General features: G+C 39.7%; 1 protein-coding gene across 2 annotated transcripts in view; it reads left to right on the top strand.

The window, feature by feature from the left end:
* gpc6b (glypican 6b) overlaps nucleotides 1-26,714 on the top strand; it is a 77,248-nt gene that overhangs the window by 41,161 nt on the left and 9,373 nt on the right. Inside the window, exons 5-7 of one of the 2 annotated variants that reach the window (XM_010735591.3) lie at nucleotides 10,151-10,281; nucleotides 10,931-11,074; nucleotides 12,088-12,117. In XM_010735591.3, coding sequence (XP_010733893.1) covers nucleotides 10,151-10,281; nucleotides 10,931-11,074; nucleotides 12,088-12,117 — 305 coding nt within the window. The remainder of the gene's footprint in view (nucleotides 1-10,150; nucleotides 10,282-10,930; nucleotides 11,075-12,087; nucleotides 12,118-26,714) is intronic. The other variant, XM_019274153.2, reaches the window with a different exon arrangement.

Genomic DNA, 26,714 nt, shown 5'->3' with positions numbered 1-26,714 from the left:
AAATCTTGTCAATTTTACTGTTGTTCCTCAGTGTAGATTAAATGCCACGTCTATATCTTATGACTCTGACATTTCACGCTCATTATGAGATGAAAGATTTTCAATTAGCTCAAGGTCTGACCACAAAGAAGGTATTGACTCTGCTCTTGGTGTTAAATTCTCTAAAGGCTCTTGTATGTTTAAAGCATGCAGACAGATTATAGTAGTGCTTAGCGCAGAGTAGTCACGCTCTACAAATATATATCGTTTTCATACATAACAGTCAATGATTTTTATTCAGACATGACAGTTAGTCGTCTTCTCAACCTAAACTGGGTTTTATCAGCTGGCTGAGAAAGAATAAGGAGCTTTGGCTCGAGGGCTCAGAGAGAAATTGTGAAAAACACCTGAGAGTCCTGAGCCTGGCACAGACTTGAAGCTAAGATATTCATCTTGATTCCTGTGGCATCCATTCAGACCAACATCATATACTTGCTCCACTGACCAGGGGAGACAAGATATTGCGGAGGCGAAAAGCTAATCCAACCAAAGAGTGAGAAATCCTTAAAACCTAGAGGCTTGTGCACCTGATAGCAACGATTTTTACCCCGCAAACTCTTCTCACCAAACAACTCCACTTGTAGGAAATAGCGGCCTCTGATTGAATAAATTCCAACTTGTAACATAATTTGAGAAATCAAAAAAAAACATTGTGTGCCTGTGTGTGAGGAGCAGCTGCATTAGAAATGTGCCACTTTCACAGCGGAAGAAAAAATAACCACTAACAACCTTCACACTATTGGATCAAAAGTCTTTATCTGTGCTTATTTTGGTCGCTTCTATGCAAGAGATTCATTAAACACGGCAATAAAATATAACCAATCATCATTTAAAGCACTGACAATGGCAATTACACTGTCACTACAGGTTCATTTAGAAAGGTGCTATCCCTGGAACTAATGTAGCTTTAGTGTCAGAGCATCATCTCATTATTAAAATTGATAAGAAACTCCTGTTACTGAATATTTGTTCGACATACAATAGCTAAAATGTGACGCCTGCAGTTTGAGGAAACACAAGCTAAATTGTGCTACAATGTGTAACCTGTGTTTCTACCTTAATGTTACACTGAATAAATGAAATCTGAATAAATCATACAGTACATTAAATGGGCTCTGCTGAGTCTCTAATCCATTTGTTTCCTCTGGAGGACGAATCCTCTGTGACCTTTTCAACTCCTAAAGACAAGACCGAGGGCATTCATTATGACAACACATGTTACTTGTAGTATGTTTTTCAACTGTGCTTTATATGCAACCTTGTAATAAATGCCACAGTTCTATTTGAAAATGAATTTCTAATAAAAACCCACATTGCAGGCTCTGTGCAATTTGATGAGATTAAGAGAGGGATTAGATTTTAATTACATGAATTAGTTGAAGCATGGAGCGACTGATGAACAGCTGTCAGTCTGTTTGCCGCACCTGAGAACATAATCAGGACCGACACGCCAAGTCCTCTGGGATATATGGAGCATTACATTTTCTGCATAAATCACTGGAATCTGTTTAAAGATGATCGTTTTGACAGTGTTTACTCCCCCTTTTGTGTTGTTTAAAAACGATTCCAGTCAGATATCATTGAAAAATGTTCTGAAACTGGCTGTTTTTAACCATTTTTGATGTTATTTATCAGCCTGTCTGCACGAATGTCTTCTTCCTCTCAGGTCGTTTGAACATCAGTCACATGCTGTTGTGATGAATAGTGTCCACTGCAGTTTACACCCCACGTGTCATTATCATTTTTTTGTGCTGACAGGTAGTCAACACTTGTGATGGAGCTTTTTCCTCCTGGTTTTTCCACAATATTCGCCGTGAGACTTAAAGTAATTCATAAGTGAACTGGTGGACCCTGCAATCATGTTGCACTGGTGTTTACAGGCTGCTGTTGTTCTCTCTGGGGAGACATGTCACCACATTGGAAGTGATCTGCATCGATTCTATCTGCTCATTTCTTTTTAATTAGGTGATTTGTTTCACTTGGTAACTGGAGCCAGCCACAACTTCACTGTTTATGAAAATTCAACCCAGCAACATATCCTTTCCTTTGTGGAAAAATTCCTCATGAATAAAATATTGAGTAGAAAAACTTTCTCCAACACAGTGTGAGTGGACGGCCGGTGGCTGAAAGTCAGACCACACGTAAAGACCAAAATATTTTCTGCTCCCCGGGATGCTGAAGGCTTTTGGCACTTGATCATGATTAAGACAAGCGATGCAGTGCAAATGTGCGTCTGAATGGGTCAACACACATCATCCGACCGGGCTTAGCGACTCTCCTTCCAACCAGAGTTGAATATACTTCAGACAATACTCGGGCTTCAGTGACCAATTAAGCATAATTTAATTCAGTGTTATTAATGTTTAAAATAGATTCAAGTGGCTCGCCGACTGATCTGGCAAAGAAATAGAGAGACAAAGGGCACACGAGTGGGCGTGTGAGAGAGCGAGTGCACTGAAAGAGCTCAAACTTATTTCTGTTTGGTACTTATGCAATATAATTGCACATGAAACTACAGTTGCAGACTTGAGTCACTGACAGGCACTGATTTTTCCTGTGACAGCGGCTCCGTGCAAAATGATCAGCAGTGGAGGAAGCAAAAGTAAGTACTACATAAGTACCACGCTGTAAAAATACTCCCTTACAAATGCTACTCGAATGATACTTGTAAAAGTATGCAAGTATAATCAGATAAGTTAAGTTAAGATAAGTTAAGGTAAATGTATGTGAAGAAAAATGCACCGCTGCTGGGAGTTTTGTACACGGCTGTAACTAATGAACTGATCTGATGATTTTTTTTTTTTTATGAATTTATTTTTATTGATTGATTGATTTAATTGATTGATAAGAACTCAAAATGCTTGTTTTGCCCAACCTTATAGTATAAACCTCTTTCTTACAAGCCAATTGTTTAAAATAAGTTTAAATTATTAAATGAATTTCACAACAGAGCAGCAAATATTCACATTTTAGACGAACCTTGAATTATTTGACATTTTTCCATGAGAAAGTGTCTAAATCAAAAATAGTTGCTAGTTAATTTTCACTCAGTCGACTGATTCAGCAATTTACCAATCATTTCGAAGCCAAAGTTAACTACAGTACTTGAGTAGATGTGCTTGTTATATTCCATAATAGGAAATAAAGGGTTATAGTGTAACATTTTCATCTATATCTGTCTTTGTTTTTCTTTTTAGAGATGACAGAGAAGCTAGTGATGATTACTGAATATCATGAATCAAGTATCTTTATAAATATGGCTTTAATGCCACTTCTAATCAATGCATTATCTATATACCGATGTGAATGCTTTTTTTTTCTCAGCAGTGCTGATTGCTGCCTGGGTTTTTGTGAAATTCTTAGACTTGATCCTTGAAGTAACTCCTGACTAGCACACGGCCACTGATTCATGTGATTGTCTACAGACTTCTTGATGAGCCTCTGTGCATTCTGTATCAACGATTTATTAGATCCAAGAAAAAAAAATAAAATAAGGGAGACAGAAGCCGTGCCTTGCATCTCATGTATGCCTAATAACACATCTGATTGTGCAATCAGAGCTATAGTGGTCACGAAATCAGGGAGCATGAACTCTCACAAGCATCAAAATGCAGTCACAGGTCTTTGTATTTAGTTCCTTGCAACATTCACAGCTAAAGGAATAAAGTTTAATTATGTAGGCTTGTTACATCTGGCCACCACTGTCTTCACTTTGTATGGAGCCCAATCTGTGATGTAAAAAGCAAATTAGTGTCAAGGACACCTGCAGACTGGCTGCATCCTCTGTTCTATTTGTGTTTTCCTTCCTGTGTGAGGTCTGAATTTCATTGCAGAGGACAGATGCTTTCGACAGCAGTGATTTAGAACAGTGGCGCCTAAAAGCCATTTTAACCCAATATTTTTTGAGTTAAATGGATTTATAATGGTTGTTTGCTCTGTCTAATCTTTGTGACTTATTTTAGCACCCGTTGGCAAAAAATACAAAGCTGTGCTGCAAAATAACAACAAACACACACAAAAAAAACAACTAGTAACCTCACTAGAAATCTTGGGGGAAAATATGTCCTTAAAGCTAGCAAAATAAATTCACTCATTCATTCATTAAAATCTTGATATAGCTACTGCAATGTCAGAAATTCAGAAAAAAAGATTATTGAATTTAGATTATTGTTGAAATTAGATATTAATGAAAAATATTTTTCACCTTGATGGTGTGAAGAGGCCAAAAAATCAACTTTGTACATCACTGAAAGCTGAAGGAGCCAGACGTAGCACATCAGAGGGAAGACCAGAAAATATACTATAGACAGGCAGAAGGGTTGAACAAACAGCCAGTATAAGATGAATAAGGATGTTTTTGAACTGTGAATGCAAGGTTAGATTTATAGGTCACCTTTAACAGACAGAAATCAGACACGTGTATTTCCCATCAAATTATTCCTTTAAGTTCAGAAACTATTTAGTTACTCCTATTGTTTTTTGTCCTGCCTAGTTTTGTCTGACCATCTTGATAGATGTTCAGGATATACTGTAAGTGACAGTGTAAGTATACTTGAAAATTGAGGGCTGAGAAAATTACATTAGATTATATACCTTCCACACAAGGGAGTTATTTCTGGCAGAGTGCAGACTTAGCCCGTGCCACCCTTTTTTCTTTTTTTTTTTACATCATCTGAATCAGAAGTTGAACAAATATTGTAGAACATATTGCACTCCTTCATAAGACAGCACCGGGTGAACATTGTGCTCCCGCTCTGTTTTATGTGCAAAGGCATCTGTAGCGACAACATTAATTTCCATTTTGTTTTTATAGTTCTTTGCTTTCCTAATCACTCACAGCTACACGAAGACGTGGTTGAGTGGCTCTAATTACAGATTCTCTTCACCCACCTGTGCAATTACGAATCTGCAGAAAGAGAAGTTTTTTTTGCAAGGAGAGAGAAATTGTTCTCTCTAGTGTCTTTATGAGCAGCGAGGCCTATCATTGTCTTTGCTCTGAGCTGCTTCATTGTCTTTGCTGTTCAGATTACAACTGAAGGTTTTTCTTTTTTTTTTTTTTGATGTGCTCCGTAACATGTCGTTTATTCTAACTGAGGAAGAAGGTTTTTTTTTTTTTACATATTTGTTGGCAAACTATTTGAAACAGTCCTGTCAGCATCCATAGACAGACATTCCATGACATCTCCAGCGCCCATTAGTAACAGGATCCGCTTTCGAAGGCATCGCTATTCGATTATGCTGCTTAGTTTCATTAGCAGTGCAGCACAGCACTCATCAGCGCTGCTGTAGCTTTTACATTAGTAGCCTTGCATGCTGTTTAGTGCGCTGTTATCACTCCATTGCAAATCTGTTTAGTAATAATGGAAAAAAAAAATGAATGATGATTAGTGCAGCGTGTTTTCTTTAAACAAGACTAAGAGTCTAGCAGCTCTTTGAAGTTCACAGCAGTGCTTTTTAACGAAGTGTTATCATGCTCGCAGTGACTTAACACGCTGTTGTTTAGCAGGTAGTTTACCAGCCTGGTTAGATTAGCCAATTAGCTGTAAACACAAAGTACAGTCGGGGTTGATGGGGATGTCATTAGTTTTGCATTATTTAGTCACACACCAATGGCAAAATTTAAATTTTAACTTGATGAAAAGTCAGAATAAACATGAATATCTGTACAAAACTTAATGCCAATCCATCTGAAGTATTTCAGCCTTGACCAAAGTGCTTACTGACCGACTGACTGAGTCTATCATTGCCATCCCTTAAGAGTTTCGTCACTTCAGCCAAACGCCTTCATCTTCAAAGCAGGTCTTTGTAAAAAGCCAACTGAAACTGCCTTTTCACCTCAATAAATTCCTTACAAGCTATTTCTGTAGGCTCCGGCAACACCTCTCAAAAAATGTCCATAATTTTCCAACATGCAGGCTCTGGTAGGTGTTGTTAATGTCCTGTCTTACACCGAAGCAGGACGTGTTTAACGGGGATCTTTTTCGTTCAATATTCATGTTTAATATAATGCCATGTCTGCGGCTGATCCTCCTTGTTTGTGGTTCCTGTGCATACAGGACTGTGTATCTATATCCCATTGTCCCCCAGACTTTAGCTCTACATCTTGTAGAAATGCTCTCACACCATTCTTGCACTGTAGTCTACTCTATTTATATAGTCATCACTTGCTTTTTGCGATCCTTATATCACCGGAGGATAGTTTTAATATACGGTGTGTTAACCTTTTCTTTGTCTCTGGGGATTGACAAGGAAGACGAGCATTACGACAGGGCCTGTCGTAATGCTCGTCAGGCTTTGGAGAAATTCAGATTTATGAAATGTCATTTTGGAAAAGCTTTTAAGGGTTTTCGTAGGGAAAGTGGATTCTTGAGTGCTGTTTCATTCCTGCTAATACATTAAACGTGAAACCTTTTATTTCTTTCCACATTATGTGGAAATGCGTCTTTGTGAGTAGGTGTACAAATGTATGTGCGTGTGCTCGTGCGCATATGTATATGTTCAAGGACCTCTTTGATTCGGACAATGCACGACCTAGGAAAAACATGCTTTTTTTCCCCCCTTTTTCAATATTTATGCCATTTGATATAGCACCATTTGCTGGTTGACTGGGCCACAGATGAGCTATGCTTTACAGAATCCAAATTACACCAGAGCCATTTTTCATTCTGTGGAGCTCTTCACAGGCAAAGAGCCATAGATGGGCCTGTTCACTTTCCTTATTTGTCCTTGTCTGCTGGAGGTTGCCTCTGGCTGACATAGCCTGAATTTAAGTGGACATCAATCTCGATAAAGAGGCAGAGCCCAGAGTAATATTACCTCCTCAGATTTTTTTTTAGCTGTTTAGCAAGACAGTGCAAATAAGCATGTTTCACATCACAAACTGAAACATTAACCTCCTTATATGAAACTAAATATTTGGATCATGCTGTGGTTTCACAGCTCGGTGTCTTTTGGATTTACATGTCTATATCAAATGAAGCACAGTGTCAGTTTTTGTTTTCAAAACCTCTCCGCTCAGAATAGTACAAGACGCGTCTCTTTGCATGGCTGCGTCGTGACGATAAAAAGATTTTCCTCTGGCTGGCCGGTGGCCTATCTCAGTGCTGCAAAAGTGATGCAGGGAAAATTTGGCTCAGAGTGGCAGCCGTGCCACAGCGGACTGGACTCCATGCACTCCTCATAAATGAGAGTCATTAATTCTCCATGTAGGTAGAGTTTTTCCACATGCGTTGCAGGAGCCCCTCTTCCTGTGGGACAAAGCCGTACCCTGCCCCGACTCAGTCCAATCAGCACCACTTCTCGTTCTCTTTCCCTCGTCTTCTGTTTGCTCTCCCCTCAGTTATAGATGAAGACAAAGATCCCGGCTCCCCCTTTTTGTCAAGCCCATCTGATAAGTTGGAGATAAGTCACCGTCGTTGGGAAAGATTGCCATCAACTCCGATGCTAGAGGCTCTTCTTTTATCTTATTATGACATATGAGTTCTTCTCAGTTGGCTCCACTAACCTACATTTTCAGCATTTGCTTGCATTTGAATTTAAGTATTTAAGTGTGTGTGTTCATCATAAAATAAGCATACATACCTGACATAAACAGATTAAACAGCACACTATCAAATCTTTTCTTTCTTTCTTTATTCATTTGCTTAATTGCTCTGCTGGTGCAGGTGTCAGTGCACAGTGCACAGTGGTGCAATTTAAGTGCTACTGTAGAAAACCATTTGGCACTGATGTAAATCTGTATATTTAAATCTCAGCGAGCATCACAGGCTATTCGCAATCCACAGTGTAAACAAACAGAAGAGCTCTTCAAAGGCTCAGACTTCGACATAATTGGAAAGGAAATGGAGCCAGAGCTGAGCTAATGTTTCTCAGCGCTTTTCCTCTGCCATTAGTGATCACAGGTCCCAGAAGAATGAATAGCTGGACAGGCCGGCTATCAAAGAAATAGAGTGTAATGTCTTTTTTTTCCTCTCAGCATTTGTCTCTTATTCTCTCTTTAAGTCTTTGGCTACCTTCTACCTTTTGCTTTCTGGGGGGTGTTTTGTTTTTCAATTAATTTTCAGATACATGTTCACACACGGGGTTTCTTGGTCTGTTCCCTGGAATATTATCTGTGCCTGTGACAGTTTGGGAATGAATTATACCGTTCTCTTGTTATGGGTGGAGTGGTGGGAGCAGGAAGCCAAGAGAAACATGGAATATTATTCCAAAAACAACGTGCCACTTTAGCGCAGAGATTAAATAATATGTTAAGGCTGTCACGAGGGCGTAAGGAGCTATTGTGTCTGTAGTCTCCAAATGACAGGATGAGGTAAATGAGGAGCCACCATGACAGCCTGCTGGTGAGGTCTTGTCCTGGGAGGTCTGTGGATGGAGAAACCTCTCCTGACAGTCTGCATAAGTACTGTCTCCAGATCTGGGACTGGGCTCAGTTATGAGTTAGTGGTTTGTTGATGTCCAACTCCCAGTGGCACGTCATTCAACTGCTATTACAGAGACACATTAGGGTTGAGAGCACTTAAGCGCTGTTTCGTGGCAATATCAATTAACTCACTTAGCCTCTAAAGGGCAACAGCTGTTCCCTCACTAGCGGGCAGCTCCTGCTGAACCTGCACCACAACAGTTGTAAATATTACAACTTTGAATGCGTCAGCTTTATATAAAACTATCAGAGGTGTTAATTGAAAGTGATGAAAGCAAACGGATTCTGTGGAGGTGATAATGCCAAGTGTCTCATGTTCAACATGGCCTTCTGGCTTGTGTCCACACAAATATATTAATGGCCTACTGACCTTATTGTATTCATTTCCTGCAGCAGATGTAAATAAATGCTTGGCTTTCAAAACTTCTATTAAATCAATGACTCATCAGCGCCTTTTGTTGCATGCAGCATAACTAAATTTTGTTGACTTGATTGAGTTGATTTACATAAAAATTGAATTTGCCCCAAGAAGTGTTCATGCCTCATAAGTACGTGTTGGCGCCCTGTGAGAGGAACGTAATTGACAATATTGTGTCGTAATTTAGAAGGCAAGACACAATAGTTTGCTGTTTGAAACTGTGACCTTTGGTGAAATGTTGCGCAAGAGGCTAATGATTCACTATTGGTTTGTGAAAAAGTGAAAAATGCACATCACAATCTTTCACAGTCAAAACTATTCAGTGTGCAGTGATATAAAGCAGAGAAAAGCCAAAAAAGCCACATTTTCTTGCTTTTTGCATCAAGCAAAATCATTCTTGGTGATGAATCAACTTCCATCAAGTAATTATTTTAGTACTAATCACTCAGGGACAGCATTTTAGCATTTAAGGGTCCACTGTCTAAGATTTAGGAGCTCTATTTACATTTTTCTTTTTACATATTTTGCAGCCCTCATGGTTTCTCCCATCATCCTAGGAAGGCAGGTGTAAGGCAAGGTAGCAGTCTGCTAAATCCTACACACTGGTCCTCTGACCAAATTCAAATAAACATACGTCTGCAATATGGAAATTAACACAGTTTCTTCGGCTGTCTGTGAAATCCACCTTTATTATCATTTTTTCCCTTTTTCTTTTACCTTCTGTGCGAGCAGACAGAGTCTGACACAGCAACTCAAGAAAACAGAAACTAATAGGAAAACACGCTGGACAATTTATGCATTGCATTTTGGGATAGCGCTTCAAATACAGAAAACACTCGTAAATATAGAAACAGTGCGGATGTAAACAACCGAACTGTGCGCTAACACAATAGTAATTTATCTAAGGACATGAGTGGAACCATTTTTGCTTGTTTTCTGTGATTATGGTTTTCTGCATTTGTGGTGAACTACATATGTAATCAAACCTGAAAATGCTTGTATGTTCTTAAGTTGCAGAGCACTGGCTTGTTACTAATATTGGACCCTGCCACACTAGACATGACAGGAACGTGTCAGCATAACACATCATATTGAAATGTTGACTGAAAAATAGAGTTGATGTTGATTGGTTCAGTTGGATGGTGTTTTTTTTTTTGTGTCACCATTTATGTACCATTGAAAGTTTTTTTTTTTTAACTGAATGTGCATCTGTTTGCATCTCTGCTTTCCTCCCTCTGACACCACGCTTTTTTCCCCCACTGTTATGACAGATGCTATGCTGCTGGTGGCACAGAGGCTGGAAGGACCTTTCAACATTGAATCTGTCATGGAGCCTATTGATGTCAAGATTTCAGAGGCCATCATGAATATGCAAGATAACAGTGCCCAGGTCTCCTACAGGGTATGTCAATTAGGTTTATTCCCCATAGAACAAAAGCCAGACAGGTTGCTGAAGTCCAACTTTTCATGAACTGAAGAGGCGAGCTTGCTTTAAGTCATGCTGGGCTGTCTCTAAGGTGTGTAGTACAACATGTTCTAATTATGTCCAAGTTTAGGTCTTCTATTTGAATTATATGTTTGAATTTGGTCAGATAATCTTAGTTCAACTAACAGTAGTTAATGTGTTTCCTGTGTTTTACTGCATTTTTCCTTCCCCACAAAATTGTAGTCAGTAAGAAAAAAAAAATGTAGGTGGTTGTGAAGAATTTTTTTCTGCCTACACAGTGGATGCCAGTTCTCATTCAAACTTAAATGCTCTGTTGGCTTTCCCATGCAACAGATGCAGTTTTGTTTATGGTTTAAGTATATGTGGTATTTTCCCAAAAGCCCATAAAAACGTAACTCTGTCATCTTAAATAGCATCGGTCACAGCTCCTAGTTGAATCACCTATCAACGTGGTTACCTCAAGTTGACGAAGAGCACTGTCACGCTGGTAATGCGGGGCGAATGCTTCACAAGACCTTAACAAAACAGCATGTTTTCCCTATTTTCTGCATCCAAAGTAATTTCAACCCCTGACAATTGGGTGCCCATGTTTTTGTAATTGCAGGTTTTTCAAGGCTGTGGCCAGCCAAAACCCGCAGGAATGACTAGGTCTACCCGTGGTGTTTCGGATGTGTTCAACGCTCGCTTCAGGCCATACAGCCCAGAGGAGCGGCCTACCACTGCAGCTGGCACAAGCCTAGACAGACTGGTAAGGAGACAGAGCCAATGCTGCTGTTTTCAGGCGAGACACTGCTTCAGTGTAAACATCGTTTGTCTTTCTGACTTGACACCGTTGATTAAAGTTGGTGATTTGCCATCGTAAGCCCCTGGAGCCGGAAATTAATTCTTTGTACTTGTCCTCCATTCAGGCCCCTCTATCGATTTGTGTTTGTTAACGAATCAACAGCTTCACCCCGAGAGGGCAGTGGAAGGTGTGGTGCACTGCGTTTGGTGCCCTTCTCATCTCTGTGTGCTTGGCAAACAGAGAAGAGAGGGATGAAAGAATTGATGGATAGATTTTTGTGAGGCTGACCATATCAATTGTTTGCTGTAAAGCACACCTTTATTTTCTATCAGATTAGCTGTATGTTTGTCGGATTGGATCTTGATACATGGATTTCCATCCCAAACAACCTTGAAACCTAAAATGCTGCATCAGGGTAAAGGTTAACGCGGAGCTGACAGTTCAATTCAGCTGAGAGACAGTTCTCATCATGGATTACCTTTGCAGCCACGGTGTCCTTCATTTCTCCCCTCTAGACCTTTTCAAAGTGAATCTTTGTTTTGTTGCTGTTTAAAGCTTTTGTCTGAAACAAACAAAAAAAAAAAGGTTCGTGCATTATTGACCCTTGAAAAGTACCAAATTTATCAAATCAGTTCAGTGGAACGGCAGCCTCACCCAGAGTGTTTAAAAACTAATCAAATGTCTTTGTGTCAGGTTAATAATAGGTTATTTACTGAGTGAATACATAATTTGAAAAGCAGTTTTTTTTATTTATTTTTTTTGCCATCTGGCTCTCGGAATCCCACAACAGTAAATGACTTATTTGTTTCATTCAATACTAATTATGTTTTTTTTTTTTAACTAATCTAATTAATTCTGCACACAGATGTTTCATATACAGCCGTTTCCTTTTTAGTTTTGTGTCCATCAACAAATTCTTCCACCTACACTGAATTAATTAAGACTTTCTGTTTCCCTGCCTTCATGCTGCAAACCAGAGGATTGTTTGGAATGCGATGCAACACAGTGTAAGGTTCAAGATTTTATACTCATTTCAGTTGCTCATGCTGGGTCTATTGTTTGCAACTCTTTTATGCATTGTGACTGGAAGCAAAAAAAAAATGATGTTGTTAATAACTGTGAAGTCGGGGGGTGGGATTGTGTTCTAATCATTGGAGATTTACAGTGAACAAGCATTGTGACCTGTAAATCCCAGTGCTATGCAGCACTTGGTGTGTTAAGTGTGAGTCATAGTCTCATTTTCATCTCACATGAGAGTCAGTGTAACCCAGTCTCATTGAATTTGCTACGATGGAGCATTTTGTTTTTAATTTATTAGGGGTTCGAATGCGGGAACTCTTCAGACCTCGATACAGGCCGCTGTGGTGTATTATAGCATCAAAGTATCAGCTGTTAAACATGGTACTTTACAGTTTAGTTTCAAACACCACAGGGATTATTGAACACATGCCATGGTGTTGACTCCTCCCTGGAACGTTCGTCAACCACTACAGTATATCTATTCTAGACACATCCTAGTCTAAGACCCTCATTGCCATAGCTAATAGAGTCAACTCCTCAAGGAAGTCAACCAATCAGCAGGTGACCTGCTCCGTCAGAGTTGGCAGAGGAACGAGCTGTAAAGAGTATGTGTGGGGGGTGTTGCAGCAAGCATCTGCTCTAACGGTACAATGAAGTGGGGGCTACAGACTGCTCATGAATAACTGGGAAATTAGTCTGCTTGGAGAAGCTCACAAGATGGAGCTCAGTGACAGCAGCTTATTTTTAACATACGACAACTAGATCAGTGTACCTGAGCAGAAAATTCCATTATCAGCATCCACATGCTTATCTTAGTGGCCACAGGAAACCGTGAGTCATGACACTTCTTTAATGTGCTGTAATGAGGTTTTATGTTGGTTGATGGAAAGAAAAAGAAAATGCTTGGTTTGTCTTTTGGCTTGATCCAGCTCACATCCATGAACCATTATTACAGTCAGCCACAAATGAAAACTTAACTTTTCATGAATGTAGGGACATTTTAAGACTTTTTGGAATATGACATCTCAGAGAAACTGCGGCAGGTTCATCACCTGAACCTGCACTCACCTCATGTGCTGTGGCTGAGTCCATAACACTTTAGCCCGGGTTCAATTCCAACCTTAGCTACATGTCACTAACTTTTTTTGGCCACACGAGGGCACCAAAACAATCCGTGAACTCAATACTAACATTTAAAGTAATATTGCAAATGAATCATTCAGAGTCATGGACAAAAATACTCTGCTTTTAGTTCTGCGGTCGGTCTCTACTAATTCCTGAGGAAACTATCTGACTACCTTTCCGCTTTGTTCACCAGCTACATCTTAAATTTGTCAGCGAGGGTTTCAGGGCCTTAAAATACAAAACAATGAGCAGAAAAATGCCATAAATATCTGTGGACCTGAGGGGAACTGCAGAACGTATGTGTACATACAGTCAGCTGAATATTGATCCCATTGTGACAAACATTAAAGTCAGATCCCCTCTAACCTCTCACTAGAAATACAAACTCGATAACTATTAATATATAATAACGTCAATATGAAAACAACTGTCAGCAGCTGTGCGGTTTCTTTTTCTTTGGACTCCCCGTGGATTTCTGTGTTAAATAAAAACTAAAGCGACAAAAAAACAAAAACAGTGCAGCATCTGGAAATGTGGGACGCTTAACCTCACTGAGCTATAGGCCTGTGCAATGAAATAATTAGCTCAGGGGCGTCGTGCTGGTAGAGTGGTTGAAATGCACACTTCAATGTTCCAGGTTTGATTCAAGTCACAAAGCTTTGTTGCATGTCATGTCATTGCCTCCTCCGTCTCTCTCTCTCTCTCTGTTTCCTGTCTCTCTATTCTCTTATAATATCAAACAAAGGCAAAAATCTATGTATAAAAAAGGAGATATAAAAAAGGAGATAAAATAGGCTGCTCCTTAAAATCTAAACCGCCACCTGACATAAACCTTTCCTGTTAGTAACACCACACTTACAAAATGTACTGTATTTATTGTAAGTCTTTAACAGCAGCTGAAATGAAATTTAATTTAAACAGTTATTCTTCACTTTTGCCAGTCAGAACAGGTTAGATACAGAGTGTGTTATATGAGAACTGTGAATCAGTGGCCTTGGACTCAAATGAAAGCTGACTACAGTTTTCTATTACTGTAAATAAAACAGCCACAGTGGTAGACAATTATCAGCCTCAGTCATAATTTAGCCCTCTCAACTAAAGATTGCAAAAGTTATATTCAGTGAAACGTCAACATTGTGATGAGTCATTTTGTGTAAATATTGTACGTTAATAGTAGCAGTGGTTTGTTTGGTTAAAATCATGTTTTAGATACCACACACTGAACTGAGCTCACCTGAAAATTCATGCCTTACTGTTTTTTTTTTTTTTTTTACAGCATACATTCATTGTACATTTCTTTGTGTATTTCTGTCGAGATCCTGCAGTCGACATCACAATGTTCAAAAGCCGCCCTACTGGCAGTCAGAAAAGATGCTATTCTCGGGGCTTGCAGGCTGGAGATAGAAGCAAACAGTGGGTGCTCGGGTAGTCCACATGAAATCATCTTACTCGAGTAAATTTGAATGGAAAAAAAAAAAAAAAAGAATGAATGGAACAAGTACCTTCGCGGTAATCATTCGAATATAATTGCTTCTCAGTTTTAAAAAGCATACAGAGGAAATGGCATTTCAATTTGTTAGACAAAGTGTAAGCGAAGGTGTACGTTCAAACGAAACCTGTGATCTTCACTGCGGTTGCATAAGCTGATTAACAAAGACAGGTGGTGTGCGCTCATCAGCAGCAACTGGCTATAATCCATGATTTAACTTGTATTTCTTTTCTTTACCTCAGCAGCGTCAGGAGAACGGTTTGTTTATATGGCTGAGGTTGCATAAGCATATATGCTATTATTTGTTTGGTATATAATCAGCCAAAAAGTGGAAGGCATGTATTTTCCATTTCTCATCATTGTATCTCTGTGGCTCTTAAGAGCCGAGGCTGAACAGGTGTCAGTGGGTGGCTTTTATGAAAAGCAATTTATTGTTCTTTATGAACCCGGTTCTTGCTTCTTCCTTTCAATATGGCAGGGTGGCAGTACCCCGATAGGTTGCTAGTAATCTTTTCCAAAGGGTCTCCGGTATTGAACAAATATTTTGTTCAATATATGTGAAAGTAGAGGTGTCTGCAACAGCATGAACAAAATACAAAATTTCAAATGCAGGTTTTGACTGATAGCAGCTCTTTGGAGGCAATGCATACCTGAGAAAAACCATGAAAATATAGTAAAAGAATGGTGACGTTTGCTTTTAATTTAAGCTTTCTGTCAGCGCATGCCTTGATTAAAACAGTTATTTATGTTTTCTCTGCTCGGTGCTGTACGCTGGGAGTAGATGTAAAGGTGTTAGTCTTGTCTAGCAGCTGCCTCGTGTCGTCATTAGTGTGGCAGCATTCATGCGTTTCTCTTGCAGCAGGAACACGACTGGGTTCCCTGTGAGAGTACATTGTTGTCGTCCCACACACTGTCCTCCTTTACATCCAGACACAAGATAATTACCCGTGACAGTGACACCGCACAGCCTTGTGAAAGTTGAGAATAGTTTTAAGTGTCCTTTGATAAGACCTAATTGTCTGGATCTACCGCTAAGTTTGTGAGTCGAAGAATGTGCGAGGGACGGCAGGGAGTGCCGGCGCTCATTTCTTCAGTTGCCTATAGAGAAGCCTGGAGGAGCGGGCCCACCTCCAGCTCAATGAGCCATGACTGTTTAATTGCCTGACATTCTGTCAGAGCACACACCCTCAAAGCTCCGAGAGAAATGGAGATTTGAGAAGTCCAAAGAGGGGATAAAGCCACAACAGTCAGTCAGGCTCAGAGGCGCATTATAGATAAGAGGTGGAGCTTTTAATTTGACATTTGTTACAACTTTTCATGCAGTTCAATTTTGTGCAGTTTTATTGGTCTTTTTATCTCCCTTGTGTAATGCACGCTTCACATTTTATCAATATGCCACTATAAACAACAAGAACGAGACGCAAACAAGGCTAGACTGTAGAAAGAGCCTGTGGAGAAATGTTCATGTAGCGCTCGTCCTCTGTTTATTAATGAATAAAACCAAAGTCACGGCCATCTCTGACATCCATGATGAATTCAGAAAGCTAGTGTGTCTATATTTAAGGACATTTCACTGAAAAACACCTGGAAGTTATAAAAATGTCACATGTTTACTGCGACAAGAAGACACTGTTTAAATTAAAGATCTTTGTGCATCAAGCACTTTCCAGAAGACGTTCCCGGTATTAGAAGAGAGAAAACAGGAGAAGACACAATTGATATTCTGATTATTAAATGTCTGTTTTTCCTAAAAATCTGTTGTGCACCTGTTGCTGCTTATTATTATAAATTAAAATTTATATTTTTGTTTTCCTATTCATACAAATATGAGAAGAGCTTAATGATTCTGACGGCATATTAAATGGAAAAGCTATTATTGTAAACAAATCGTAGCTCCTCTTCTGTCTGTGCAGCTTTAATCTCTCCTTTCTCCGCATCTCTGCCTGTCTAACCCTGTCAAAATATTTTCGTACTGCTGGATGAACTTAACATTTCTGAAACCCCAAGTTAACAATCAGCAGTGGCCATCCAGCATGCATTCAGGAATACACCCCAAGGTTAGTCTAAACTTACCGCAGCAATTCCCAACTTCAGCTTGAAAACAGAAAAACACTACAAAATATTTAAGAAAATACTCTCCATGGAAACTGCTAGGCAGCGGTTTCTAACCTGAGGTCACAAAATAAGTACGAAGGGTCATATGAGGATTAAGAAGACAAACAGATCACTGGGTGTTTCTTTTTCTAGGTTTTTGTCTAAACATCCAAAACACAACAAAACTTCATAGTTTTACTTCTCCAGGCCTCTGATAATTATTCAAATCTCCTCCTTTGTGTGGTCAGCTTTGGCCATCGCCATCTTGGCAGCAGCTGAGACGATCCATATTAAAGCAGCATTGTGAAACATTTCTACCATAAAATAACGAGTTTGAAATCATGTGGATGCCACTTTGACATGTAGTCAGGTGAACGCCGTCTCTACCGTCTCTACCCACTCTGCACCGCATACACCTGTTCTCACACTATGTAACTTTGTGCCTCGGGTATGATGACCCGCGAGTTGTAAGTAATGCTTTATGGCACTGAGCCACCCACCACCTACTATTTCACTGATGTTGGTGAAACTGGATCATATTTTATTAAGAGAATCTTCCTCCTGCTCTGCTCTGTGAGTTTCCTGATGGGCAGTAAAGTAAACGAAACGAACGATAGCTGCTGTTAGCTAATGTTAGCTCAGTTTGTAAGCTGAGCTGTCTAGACTGTGAACCCCCCGGGGGGAGTGTTGACGTTTTTATTGCAGGTATTTTGGACCACCTGGAAGAGGGGAGGGGAATGCCGACCGGTGGTATTGCACTCTGAAACTGGGGCTGCTAAATCGTAAAAAGTTTCCTATGCAGCTTTGAATATGCGCTTAATTGTGCATAACCTTAAGATAAAAAGGAACTTTAGTGACCAAAACCATACCAGGCTGTAGACATGTTTATTTCTGCTATGAAGTTGGACTTTATAGAGATTGACTCAGTTCTGTATCCAAACTTAAGTTGCAATTTGAAGAACTGCAGGTTTCGGCACTTCCATGTTGGCTTGGCTTTAGCCTCACTCTTTTTTTAAACTAGCACCAGCTTGAATCTGATTGGCCAAACTACTTGTAATATCATGAATCATGCTCTTGAACTTAGGTGCAAAGTGAGAAAAACGTTGGTACTTTAGATGATGAATGTCAAAAAAAAAAAAACAGCCTTTCACTCCCAACAGTGAAAACAACCAAAAAGCCACCTCTCGTACTGTGACATTAGAGTAAGAAAAGTTTCGTTGAGTATTATAACCTAAGGTCTGTACACTGGCATGGCTCGGCATGCAGCATTCATTCACCAGTTGGGAGGCATTCAAGTCCAAAAGAGACAATCACTCTTGTCCTCTTGGCTAACCCTCTCAGTAAGAAAAGATGGCAGCATGATGGATCAGTGCTTAGAATTGCTGCCTCGCAGCAAGAAAGTTTTTCACTTGAATCTCGGTTTTCCCCATGGTTGCTTTTTTTTTTTTCTCAAGGCAGTACCATGCAGGTCAATAAACTGCTGTTATATGTAACTCTGCGATTGTCTATCTAATTGTTAGTATTCCGAGAGACCAGAATAGGGTTTATTCCCTGCATGTAGCCAACACATGGGCTCCAGCTTTTAATGGGTCTCATTAGTTGCACAAATAAAAGGTGTAAAACATTTCAGCTGGCCCAGAACAAATTACCAAGCAGCATACTGATTTTTTTTTCTTTCTTTTTTTTGGTACATGTGCGGAGAGTGTAATAATAATAAAACCTATTTTTATTTGTATTTTATTCTCTGCAATTTATGTGAGTATAAATTATTCATTCATACACTTTGCACATAGATAACTTCCAGTATATGACATTAAGTCAGACTGAATATTCATGCACACAATTCCCTTTCTCTTATTCTTTGCCATGTTCGGTAGGAAACACTGAGTAAAACATCCGCGTGTGGTTTGTGAAGTCAGTTGACAGGAAAAAAGCACCAACCACTCCTTTCCCAAAATCTTGACCCAGACATTATATTTGTGCAGTCTAGGAACATGTCAAGCCACCGAAACATTCTTGTTTTGGATACAGCTTAATGGAAGTAAAGTGAGCCTGTCCACAGCTCCATTCTCTGAGTTGTTGTATCTACAGACCTTTGCCCAAGCTGTGCAATTATGTAGATTCCACAGATTCTAACATAAGACCACACAAAAATAAATAGTCTGGAAGTGCATATGTGGCATCATAGTTTGGAGCATTGTTTGACCGTAAATCAAACAATTCCCTCCGCGGGGAGTGGCACTCGAGCATAAATAAACCGGCAAACTGATAAACTGACAAGTACACCCTTTGCTAAAAAAGATCAGCCTTTCAACACCTGGGCATGGAGGTTTGAGCTGACTAGTTTTGTGTGCAACCAAAAATTGTTTTACTGCTTCATTGCCAGAGAAATGTGGAAAACAAACAGGAACTGAAATGTCTCGCTCCCACTTCAAGCTAACCTGTGCAAGTACACAGTCATGACTCTACAGTCAGTGGTTTGGTAGATAGTAAAAATGAAAAACGAAAACATAAAGAGCTTAACAAAGTAGACATGATGTCAAGGCACCATTTTCCCATGCTGTATACTGTTGAAGTTAGGGAGACGACACCTTCTATGAAAAGCTGTGACATGTTTGCACATAATTATTATTTCACAATATAGACACAGGCATGTGCGATACTGCTGTGTGTTTTCACTCACGTCTCGAAAGCGTCAACAACTACGGTACTTACACCACTTCAGTGTCTATCACCCACAGGTCTTTAAACATGTTAGGTTTACTGCTTGGGAGACAGGGGAGCTTGGGTGGAGCTGATGTGGGATAGACTTAAAAGCACGAATTGAGATGCCAGGGATTTCCCAGGATTGACAAACCTGGACTTTTGGATTTTTATGCACATGACACAGAAGTGCTAACTTTATGAATATTTTCAATCTTTCAACAGATTGACCAAATCATTCAGGATCTATTTGTTATTATTATGTTATTGGTTGTCGTTGTTTTTCAACTTAAGGAGAGCCTTAGAATCTGTGCCGCCACATGAATATGGCAGGAAAATATTAGAAAATTGGAATAAATATCATTTTCTAATTAATTTTGTACAGTACTGTTGTTAAAATCAGATTTCACATATGGAAACAAATCCTTGGGGGGAAAAAAGTTTTATAGTGTGTTCCCGGGAAGTATTAATTTAAAGATTACAGGAAATCCTTTAATCCTAAACAAGTGACTGAAACATCTGTGAGTAAAGCAGGAAACGCTCCTTAAGTGTCAATATGTTTTAAATTTTCTTATTTTTAGACTAAGCGAAACAACTTGAGATTAGCTGCACAGAAGTTTGGACTCTCAGTCAGTCCAGGGTTTCTTAGAAAAAGTGCTTTAGAGGAACTGTTACTTAAACCAACGTTATGTAAGAACGTGTATTTTTGTGATTCTGAATTTTGGCGGCCTCTTTTTTGGTCACTCTCTCATTTCTCAGCTTTTATCTATTGTCCTCTTGGGTTATTTTGGCTCTGCCACGCTGCCAGCTGCATTTCCGGCGTTCTTTGTGGTGTGGCTCCACAGCCGCACTTGGGGCGATCACACCTGGAGCTCAAAGTTACACAGTGCAAGAACAAGGATGTACGGGGTGCAGAATAGGAATGAAAGAGGCACCATTCATCTGATGACACGTCAGTGTAGCATAAAAATGATTATTTCATGGTAGAAAAGTTACATAAAGCTCTAGATCAGCATTCAGCCATGGTGCCAATCATAAACATGTCTGTAAATTGTGAAAGACAGACCTTTTACTGAACAGATTGGATTTTGTGCAGATCAGTTGAAACTATATTCTATGAATTCTAATTATTCCAAGAGACTGTAATAACATGCAGTGGACCTTTAGTGGACCTCTGCATTATTTATATCTGTTAATGAATGATCTGAATTCAGATTAGTGTTTGGTCTGTGCATGCCAGTAATTAACTATTTACTGCTCAATCAATCAAGCATCTGTTGCATTTCATTTTATAGGATATGGGAAAATATCCCCAAACAAAGATACTGTCATTTTTACTTCACTAAATGTATTTAAGTTACTTTACAGATTAAGATTCAACATATATGATCAGTCAACAGAATATTATGCATTGCTGAAGATTAAACTCGGCAAAATCAGCTACGACATTAAAATGCTGCCTGCACTTTTATACCTTGTGAAATCTGAAAACTTCATTCGCAGTTACATAAAGTGTCATTTTATTTCCCGTTGCCATTGTTAGACTTCAAATGAATTCTGTATTTCTGTAACATTGAGAAGAAAAAGATACCCGAACAGCTGGGTATTCAAATGAACTGCTCTTAGCGCCTTTGTAGGTTTATTTCAAGATAAAGCACGCGTCAGTCATCGGTTCAGTCCCCAGACTGAAAGGTGACATACATCTCCTACCCTGTTAACTTAGTCAGCACCACCGCTGCCACCTATAACAGAGCTGCCCAGAGACCAACAGACCAGACTGTCATCATACGAGACAGCTTGTCAATGTATGTAATTGTAAAGCAGTGCATTCCTTGAAAGGAGCATTCAACCTCACTGAATCTAAATAAAGGTTTTCTAAAAAGGCCAGTTTGTGTGGGTGTGTAACCATGCAGATGAGTCTCTCAGCTCGCTCGCTACAAGGCGTATTGTTATACAGTCAAGACTGCACACTGTGTTTTGAATGGACCTCTGGGATCTGTACTATATTAAAATCCACTTATGGTAACCAGTAACCACAGTAACCACAAATCACCACATCCACCAAACCGGATGAATTATGACTGTGAGTCCGGTTTTCTGATGGCATGAGTGAAAGTTTCACCTTTTATGAGCTGAAAAAAAGGAGCTGTGCACTCATGTCCTCTCATTACACCCCCGTCACTTTGTGTCAGGTAGAAGGGCATAATTAAATAATGGATCTGACGAACACGCAAGGAGACATCTCCCATAGCGACACATCTCACTCGGGCTATCAGAAAAAAACTGCGGTTACATCAACACAGTACAGCAAAGCTTTTTGACCTTGGTCCTGTCATAGAGATAAAGACATCACACATGTTGACCTTGGTCCTGTCATAGAGATAAAGACATCACACATGCTGTATTAAGCCAAAAGGTGCAACAACAATGGAATACTTATCAGCCACAGTTCACTGTTGTCATTCATAAGGCGACATAGGCGATGTTGTCAAGGAGACAGACAGAATTAGAAAGCTGTAGACTCGTTGCTAACTGGAAAAATAATTCAGACTTCTACAATATATTAGAAGTTATTAGAAAAGACTTACAGAATTTATTAAAGTCAGCAGATCGATGTATTCTCTGAGACAAATACAGACATAATCCATACATCCATGTGTCTCTGTAGTGTGAAACTAAGGATAACACTATTTATTTTCGACGGTGGTTTATTAATATGAAGTTCAAAGTTTTTTAAAGTACATTTGAGAGTGGAGTGAATAATAAGACTCACCTGTCAAGCAACTCAGTTTTACTTCCATCAAAGTGTAGCAGGAGCTCACAAGGAATCATGTGACTGATCACTTGTCAAACACAGGCATTAATCATACGTCTGAACTATCGTCAGTTCTTTCAAGACATACTTGGATTTCTTAGCAATGTGTTGTTGTTCTGCAGATGGATTTATGTTTATTTATTTAAGTGAATTTTATTTATAGCCACCAATGATTAAAACATTGCCAAATGTATTAAAAACTGGCCAATATGGAAACAAAAGGAAAAATATATTGTACTCTGTTTGGTTTCCTGCTTATGCTTTTATAGTCACATCGTGTCTCGCACTCTAGTGATCTGTTTAGACTTAAAAGACTCAATCTGTATTCAACACATCTGTCATCCTGTCAGGAATAAGATAAATACAGAGCATTTGCAACTGTAAACACCATTCATTAGCGGACAAATGGTTGCATATTAATCATGTGTATATACATATAAAATACCTCATTTCCACCTAATACTAAAATGTGATGTGTCTAGATATCATACCAGACAAGACAAAAAGCCAGTTGTAAATGCATAGCAATGCAAAATGCATTGCATGGAATGTAAGTATCTCTGCCAGACCACATCTGGAGGTGGTGCATATGCACATTTTTGGCCGCATTCTTATAGAAATATACCAAACAAAGCTGGAAGGTCACCTAACGCTGCCTCCTCCTTACAGTCTCATGCAAGCCTGGTGAAAAGCCACAGGTGACCTATCCTCTAGATTGCAGACTACAGCTACAGAGTTCACAGGAAAAAGCCGAGACATTTGAGATCTGAGTTATGAAAGCATATGCGTTGGCATTTAAGAAAAAGTGTAGAGATGAATAGAAAACCCTTGAAATGTGTGAATGGGATCTAAGTTTATTGTAATATAAGCAACTGTATCCTGAAGGTGCATTATTCTGCTCTGGACATTTTTGCAGCCATAAATATTTCATATGTCGTCATCATGACGATAATCCCTAAAACTCCAAGTTCAAGTTGACCAGCAGTTACTATGCCAAGGCTATAATTTTCAGTCAGTGATTTTACTAAAATCATTCACTGCATGGTCCCTTCCCTCTCAGCGACAAATGCCGGTGCCACAAAAGCTCTGCTACTTTTCATATCTGTCAATACATTAATGAGAGACATTGGCCCCATTGCACTCTCGGCTGCCAGCCTCTCTGGGGAGCAAGGACAGCAGGGAGAGAGCAGGCCTGCCCATGATTGCTCTGTTCTCCACAGTGCATAGCTTCTCTTTAATCATCTCCCTTTTTCAAACTTCTCCTGTCGTAGCCTTGGGCGAATCGCACGCACGCATTCGCCACTGTTTCATCAATATTCTGTCATATTTTCTCACCGTGGGATCATTGTGTGATAAATTTTACTCAAAACGCTACAACATATTGGCCAACGGTGTAGATACCACGGGACTGGGCAAATGGTTTGAGGCAATATTATGTAAAATGGGACACTTAGTATGTCCTATTGTACATTGACAGTATGTAAATACTACATGTGCCACAGCAACATATAGAGATTTCTCATTTATGACTAATGAAGCATCATTTAAGGTTACCACAAATGTCCCTAAAATCACAAAGGTTAGCCACATAATTTTATAGGATATATATTGAGGTGCTTATTTTGGGGTGTTATTATTATTACCCAGCAGAATGACCAAACCAGATCAAATCAGCCTCAAGAGACCAAAGTGGTCGTTTATAATTATGCATTTCTTGTAACAACATAGCTTCTATTGCTATTTTTGGAACCAGCAGTCTTTTCTTTGTGTGTCTTTTCAAGGTACATAGAGATTTAACGTCACATTAAATTAAAGGCATGATGAATTATTGCTCCTACAACAGTAATGAAGACTGCTGGAAGTTGAAAATAAAGTTAAACCTCCAGGGTGTCACAGAACTGGAGTGTTTAATCTAGTATTCAGCTTTTTCTCACTGAATCGTGAAATCAAAACTAAATTGTGATAGACAGTATGGTAGGAAATGCAATATAACGGACTTGTACTATTATACCGAGACAGTTTTTAAATCCTAAAACATGTTTAACACTGATGAGTGTATAAATATTCATTGCTTTTGTTTATTTCCTCGCTAGTATCTGTGTCCTTTCCTCGGTTTCTGTCAGATATACCATTGAGATGGATCTCGGTATTTCTGCTACTGCAAAATCAAAACAAATGCAAACTAAAAGCCAGTTTTGAATAACAATAGATTTCACTGTATGTCAGGGATCCATTCCCAGGAAGCAGAATAACAACCATCTCACAGTGCTGTCACTGACGGTGCTGTCACCAGAAAATATAAGAAAGACACACGCACTGCCCTAGTTGAAGTTTTGTTGAGATGTCCGTGATAAATCGTGTTGTAGTACTCAGCCGTGGCAGATTTATGCTAGGACATAATCAGTTGTAATCAAGAGAAAACAAGGAGGGCGGCTCCAGCCAGGAGTTGGAAAAAAAAGCGCGTTGTCTAAAATGGGTTTATTATGAACACATGGTGCGTAGCCTGGAAACCACCGCTGTGCTGTCATATCAGACCACATTTTCGTTTGCAAGTGGTTGTTCTGTTTTCTAACCATGATTCGCTTCGGTGTACCATTCCCATCTGTGTGAGCACTGCAAGATAAACAGCTGGGCGATGTCTTTCTGGTCTCATCTATTGCGAAGTCACAGAGGGGAAACATATTTGCTTTGGCCTTGTGTTGATGGATATTGATTGGGTGAAAACTACATCTATATGCACTCTGGTAGTTACCTGCTCCAAGCAGCACTGCCAGTCACCTTTTGAGGTGAATGTTTCCAGTCAAGGACAAAAGAGACCTGACGAAAGGGAGACAACGGCTCCTCAAAACATTATCACAGAGGTCATTTACTCGGTGTACTTTGGGATAGCCAATATTATTTCTACTCTGCTGATTTTTTAATGTGCTAAAATGCTTTAGAGCCAGATGGCAGGTCTTGGTTGAGAGAATCTGCTGTTTATGGGTGGACCTAAACCAATGAGGAGAACTTTATGACGTGTTAGACACCAGATTAAATAGCCACGTCTAGGGACATACTCCCACAGGGCCTCAGCACCCTGATACTCGACACTGTAGCAGTTGATCTGTTGGCGACATTAACACATAGTGCACCCAGACTTAGAGAGCATTAGTTTTTAGGATTGGCTCAGTCAACAATATAACTTTGATGAAGAATGTGATGAAGAGACAGAGTTATTCTTACTGTGGCCTTCCTCCTTGTGAGAAACTATTCGGCCTGTCCTCAAAGTGGTCACTGGTCAGGGAGAGACTCATGGCACGGCCAAGGTCTTGGTATGAGCAGAACCGACTCCCTGACCTCTGTAATTGAGATGCAGGAAGAAAACTGCATTCGTATCAAATGAAAAACTATTTTAACGCAGACAGGAGGAGCAGTTGCCAGGGAAAATAAGTTGATCGAGGAGTTGTCTGCCCCTTGTGGTTTGGTGGTGAGACCTGCTGCCGAGTCTATGATTAGATTGAACATGCACTAATTTAGCTCAGACTTGCAGCAGAGGGATATACTCCGTGTCAAGCTGTGATGACATCTCCAGATAGTTGCAAGAACGGGGGATAACTGTTAATTTAAGAAGATAACAGTGTTTTAACTAGCGCGAAACACAACGTCTGATGTTTTACTGTGAGTAAGAGATTTACCAGCTGAGAACAGCCAGCGGGGACACTGAGCTGACTGTAGGTCAGCGTGGTGAGCGTGATGTGTTTTGAGAGTAAAAGTTAGAGAGATTGTCTGGCCACATATTTCTGTTTCTATTATTGAAAAGCAGATAGCACGTCCGGGTGTCATCCCACCACCAGATAAGAGCTCAGGCCGCCTGGAATTGTGCCGTTGCCAGGAGTGTGACTGCAGCTTCAAAGCCAGTGACACGTCAGCTTTTGATCTGAGGATAGGCAAGGGCATCTGAAAAACCCACTGGTCAAAGTACAGTTCACTCACATTTCTATGCTGAGCGCGAAGGTGGCACACAGTTAACGTGCATTTGGGGGAGAAAAGAAAACTCGTGACCAGCCTTGTGTGCGCTCTCAGCTGCATGCACACAAAAACAAGAAGGATGATAAATACTTGGAGTGTCTGCAAACACGCTGACATTAAGCCCGCTAACACCATTATCTCATTGGCTCATACTGTCGGTTTTAGAAATAATTATTCTCTGTAAACATTTCCTCATGTTTGTCCGTTCGAGCTCGCCAATTACTTTTAACAGGGAGTAAACATTGTACTGTACAGACAATATGTTTGGTTGGATTTTATTTGGCGAGAGCAAAACGAAACGCTAGTTTAAAGGTGAGGTTATGTATAAATCATGGTACACTAAGCTGCAT

This window comes from Larimichthys crocea, chromosome XVIII (assembly GCF_000972845.2).
Source record: "Larimichthys crocea isolate SSNF chromosome XVIII, L_crocea_2.0, whole genome shotgun sequence".
Lineage (NCBI taxonomy): Eukaryota > Metazoa > Chordata > Actinopteri > Sciaenidae > Larimichthys > Larimichthys crocea.
This window is presented reverse-complemented; position numbering and strand designations above follow the sequence as displayed.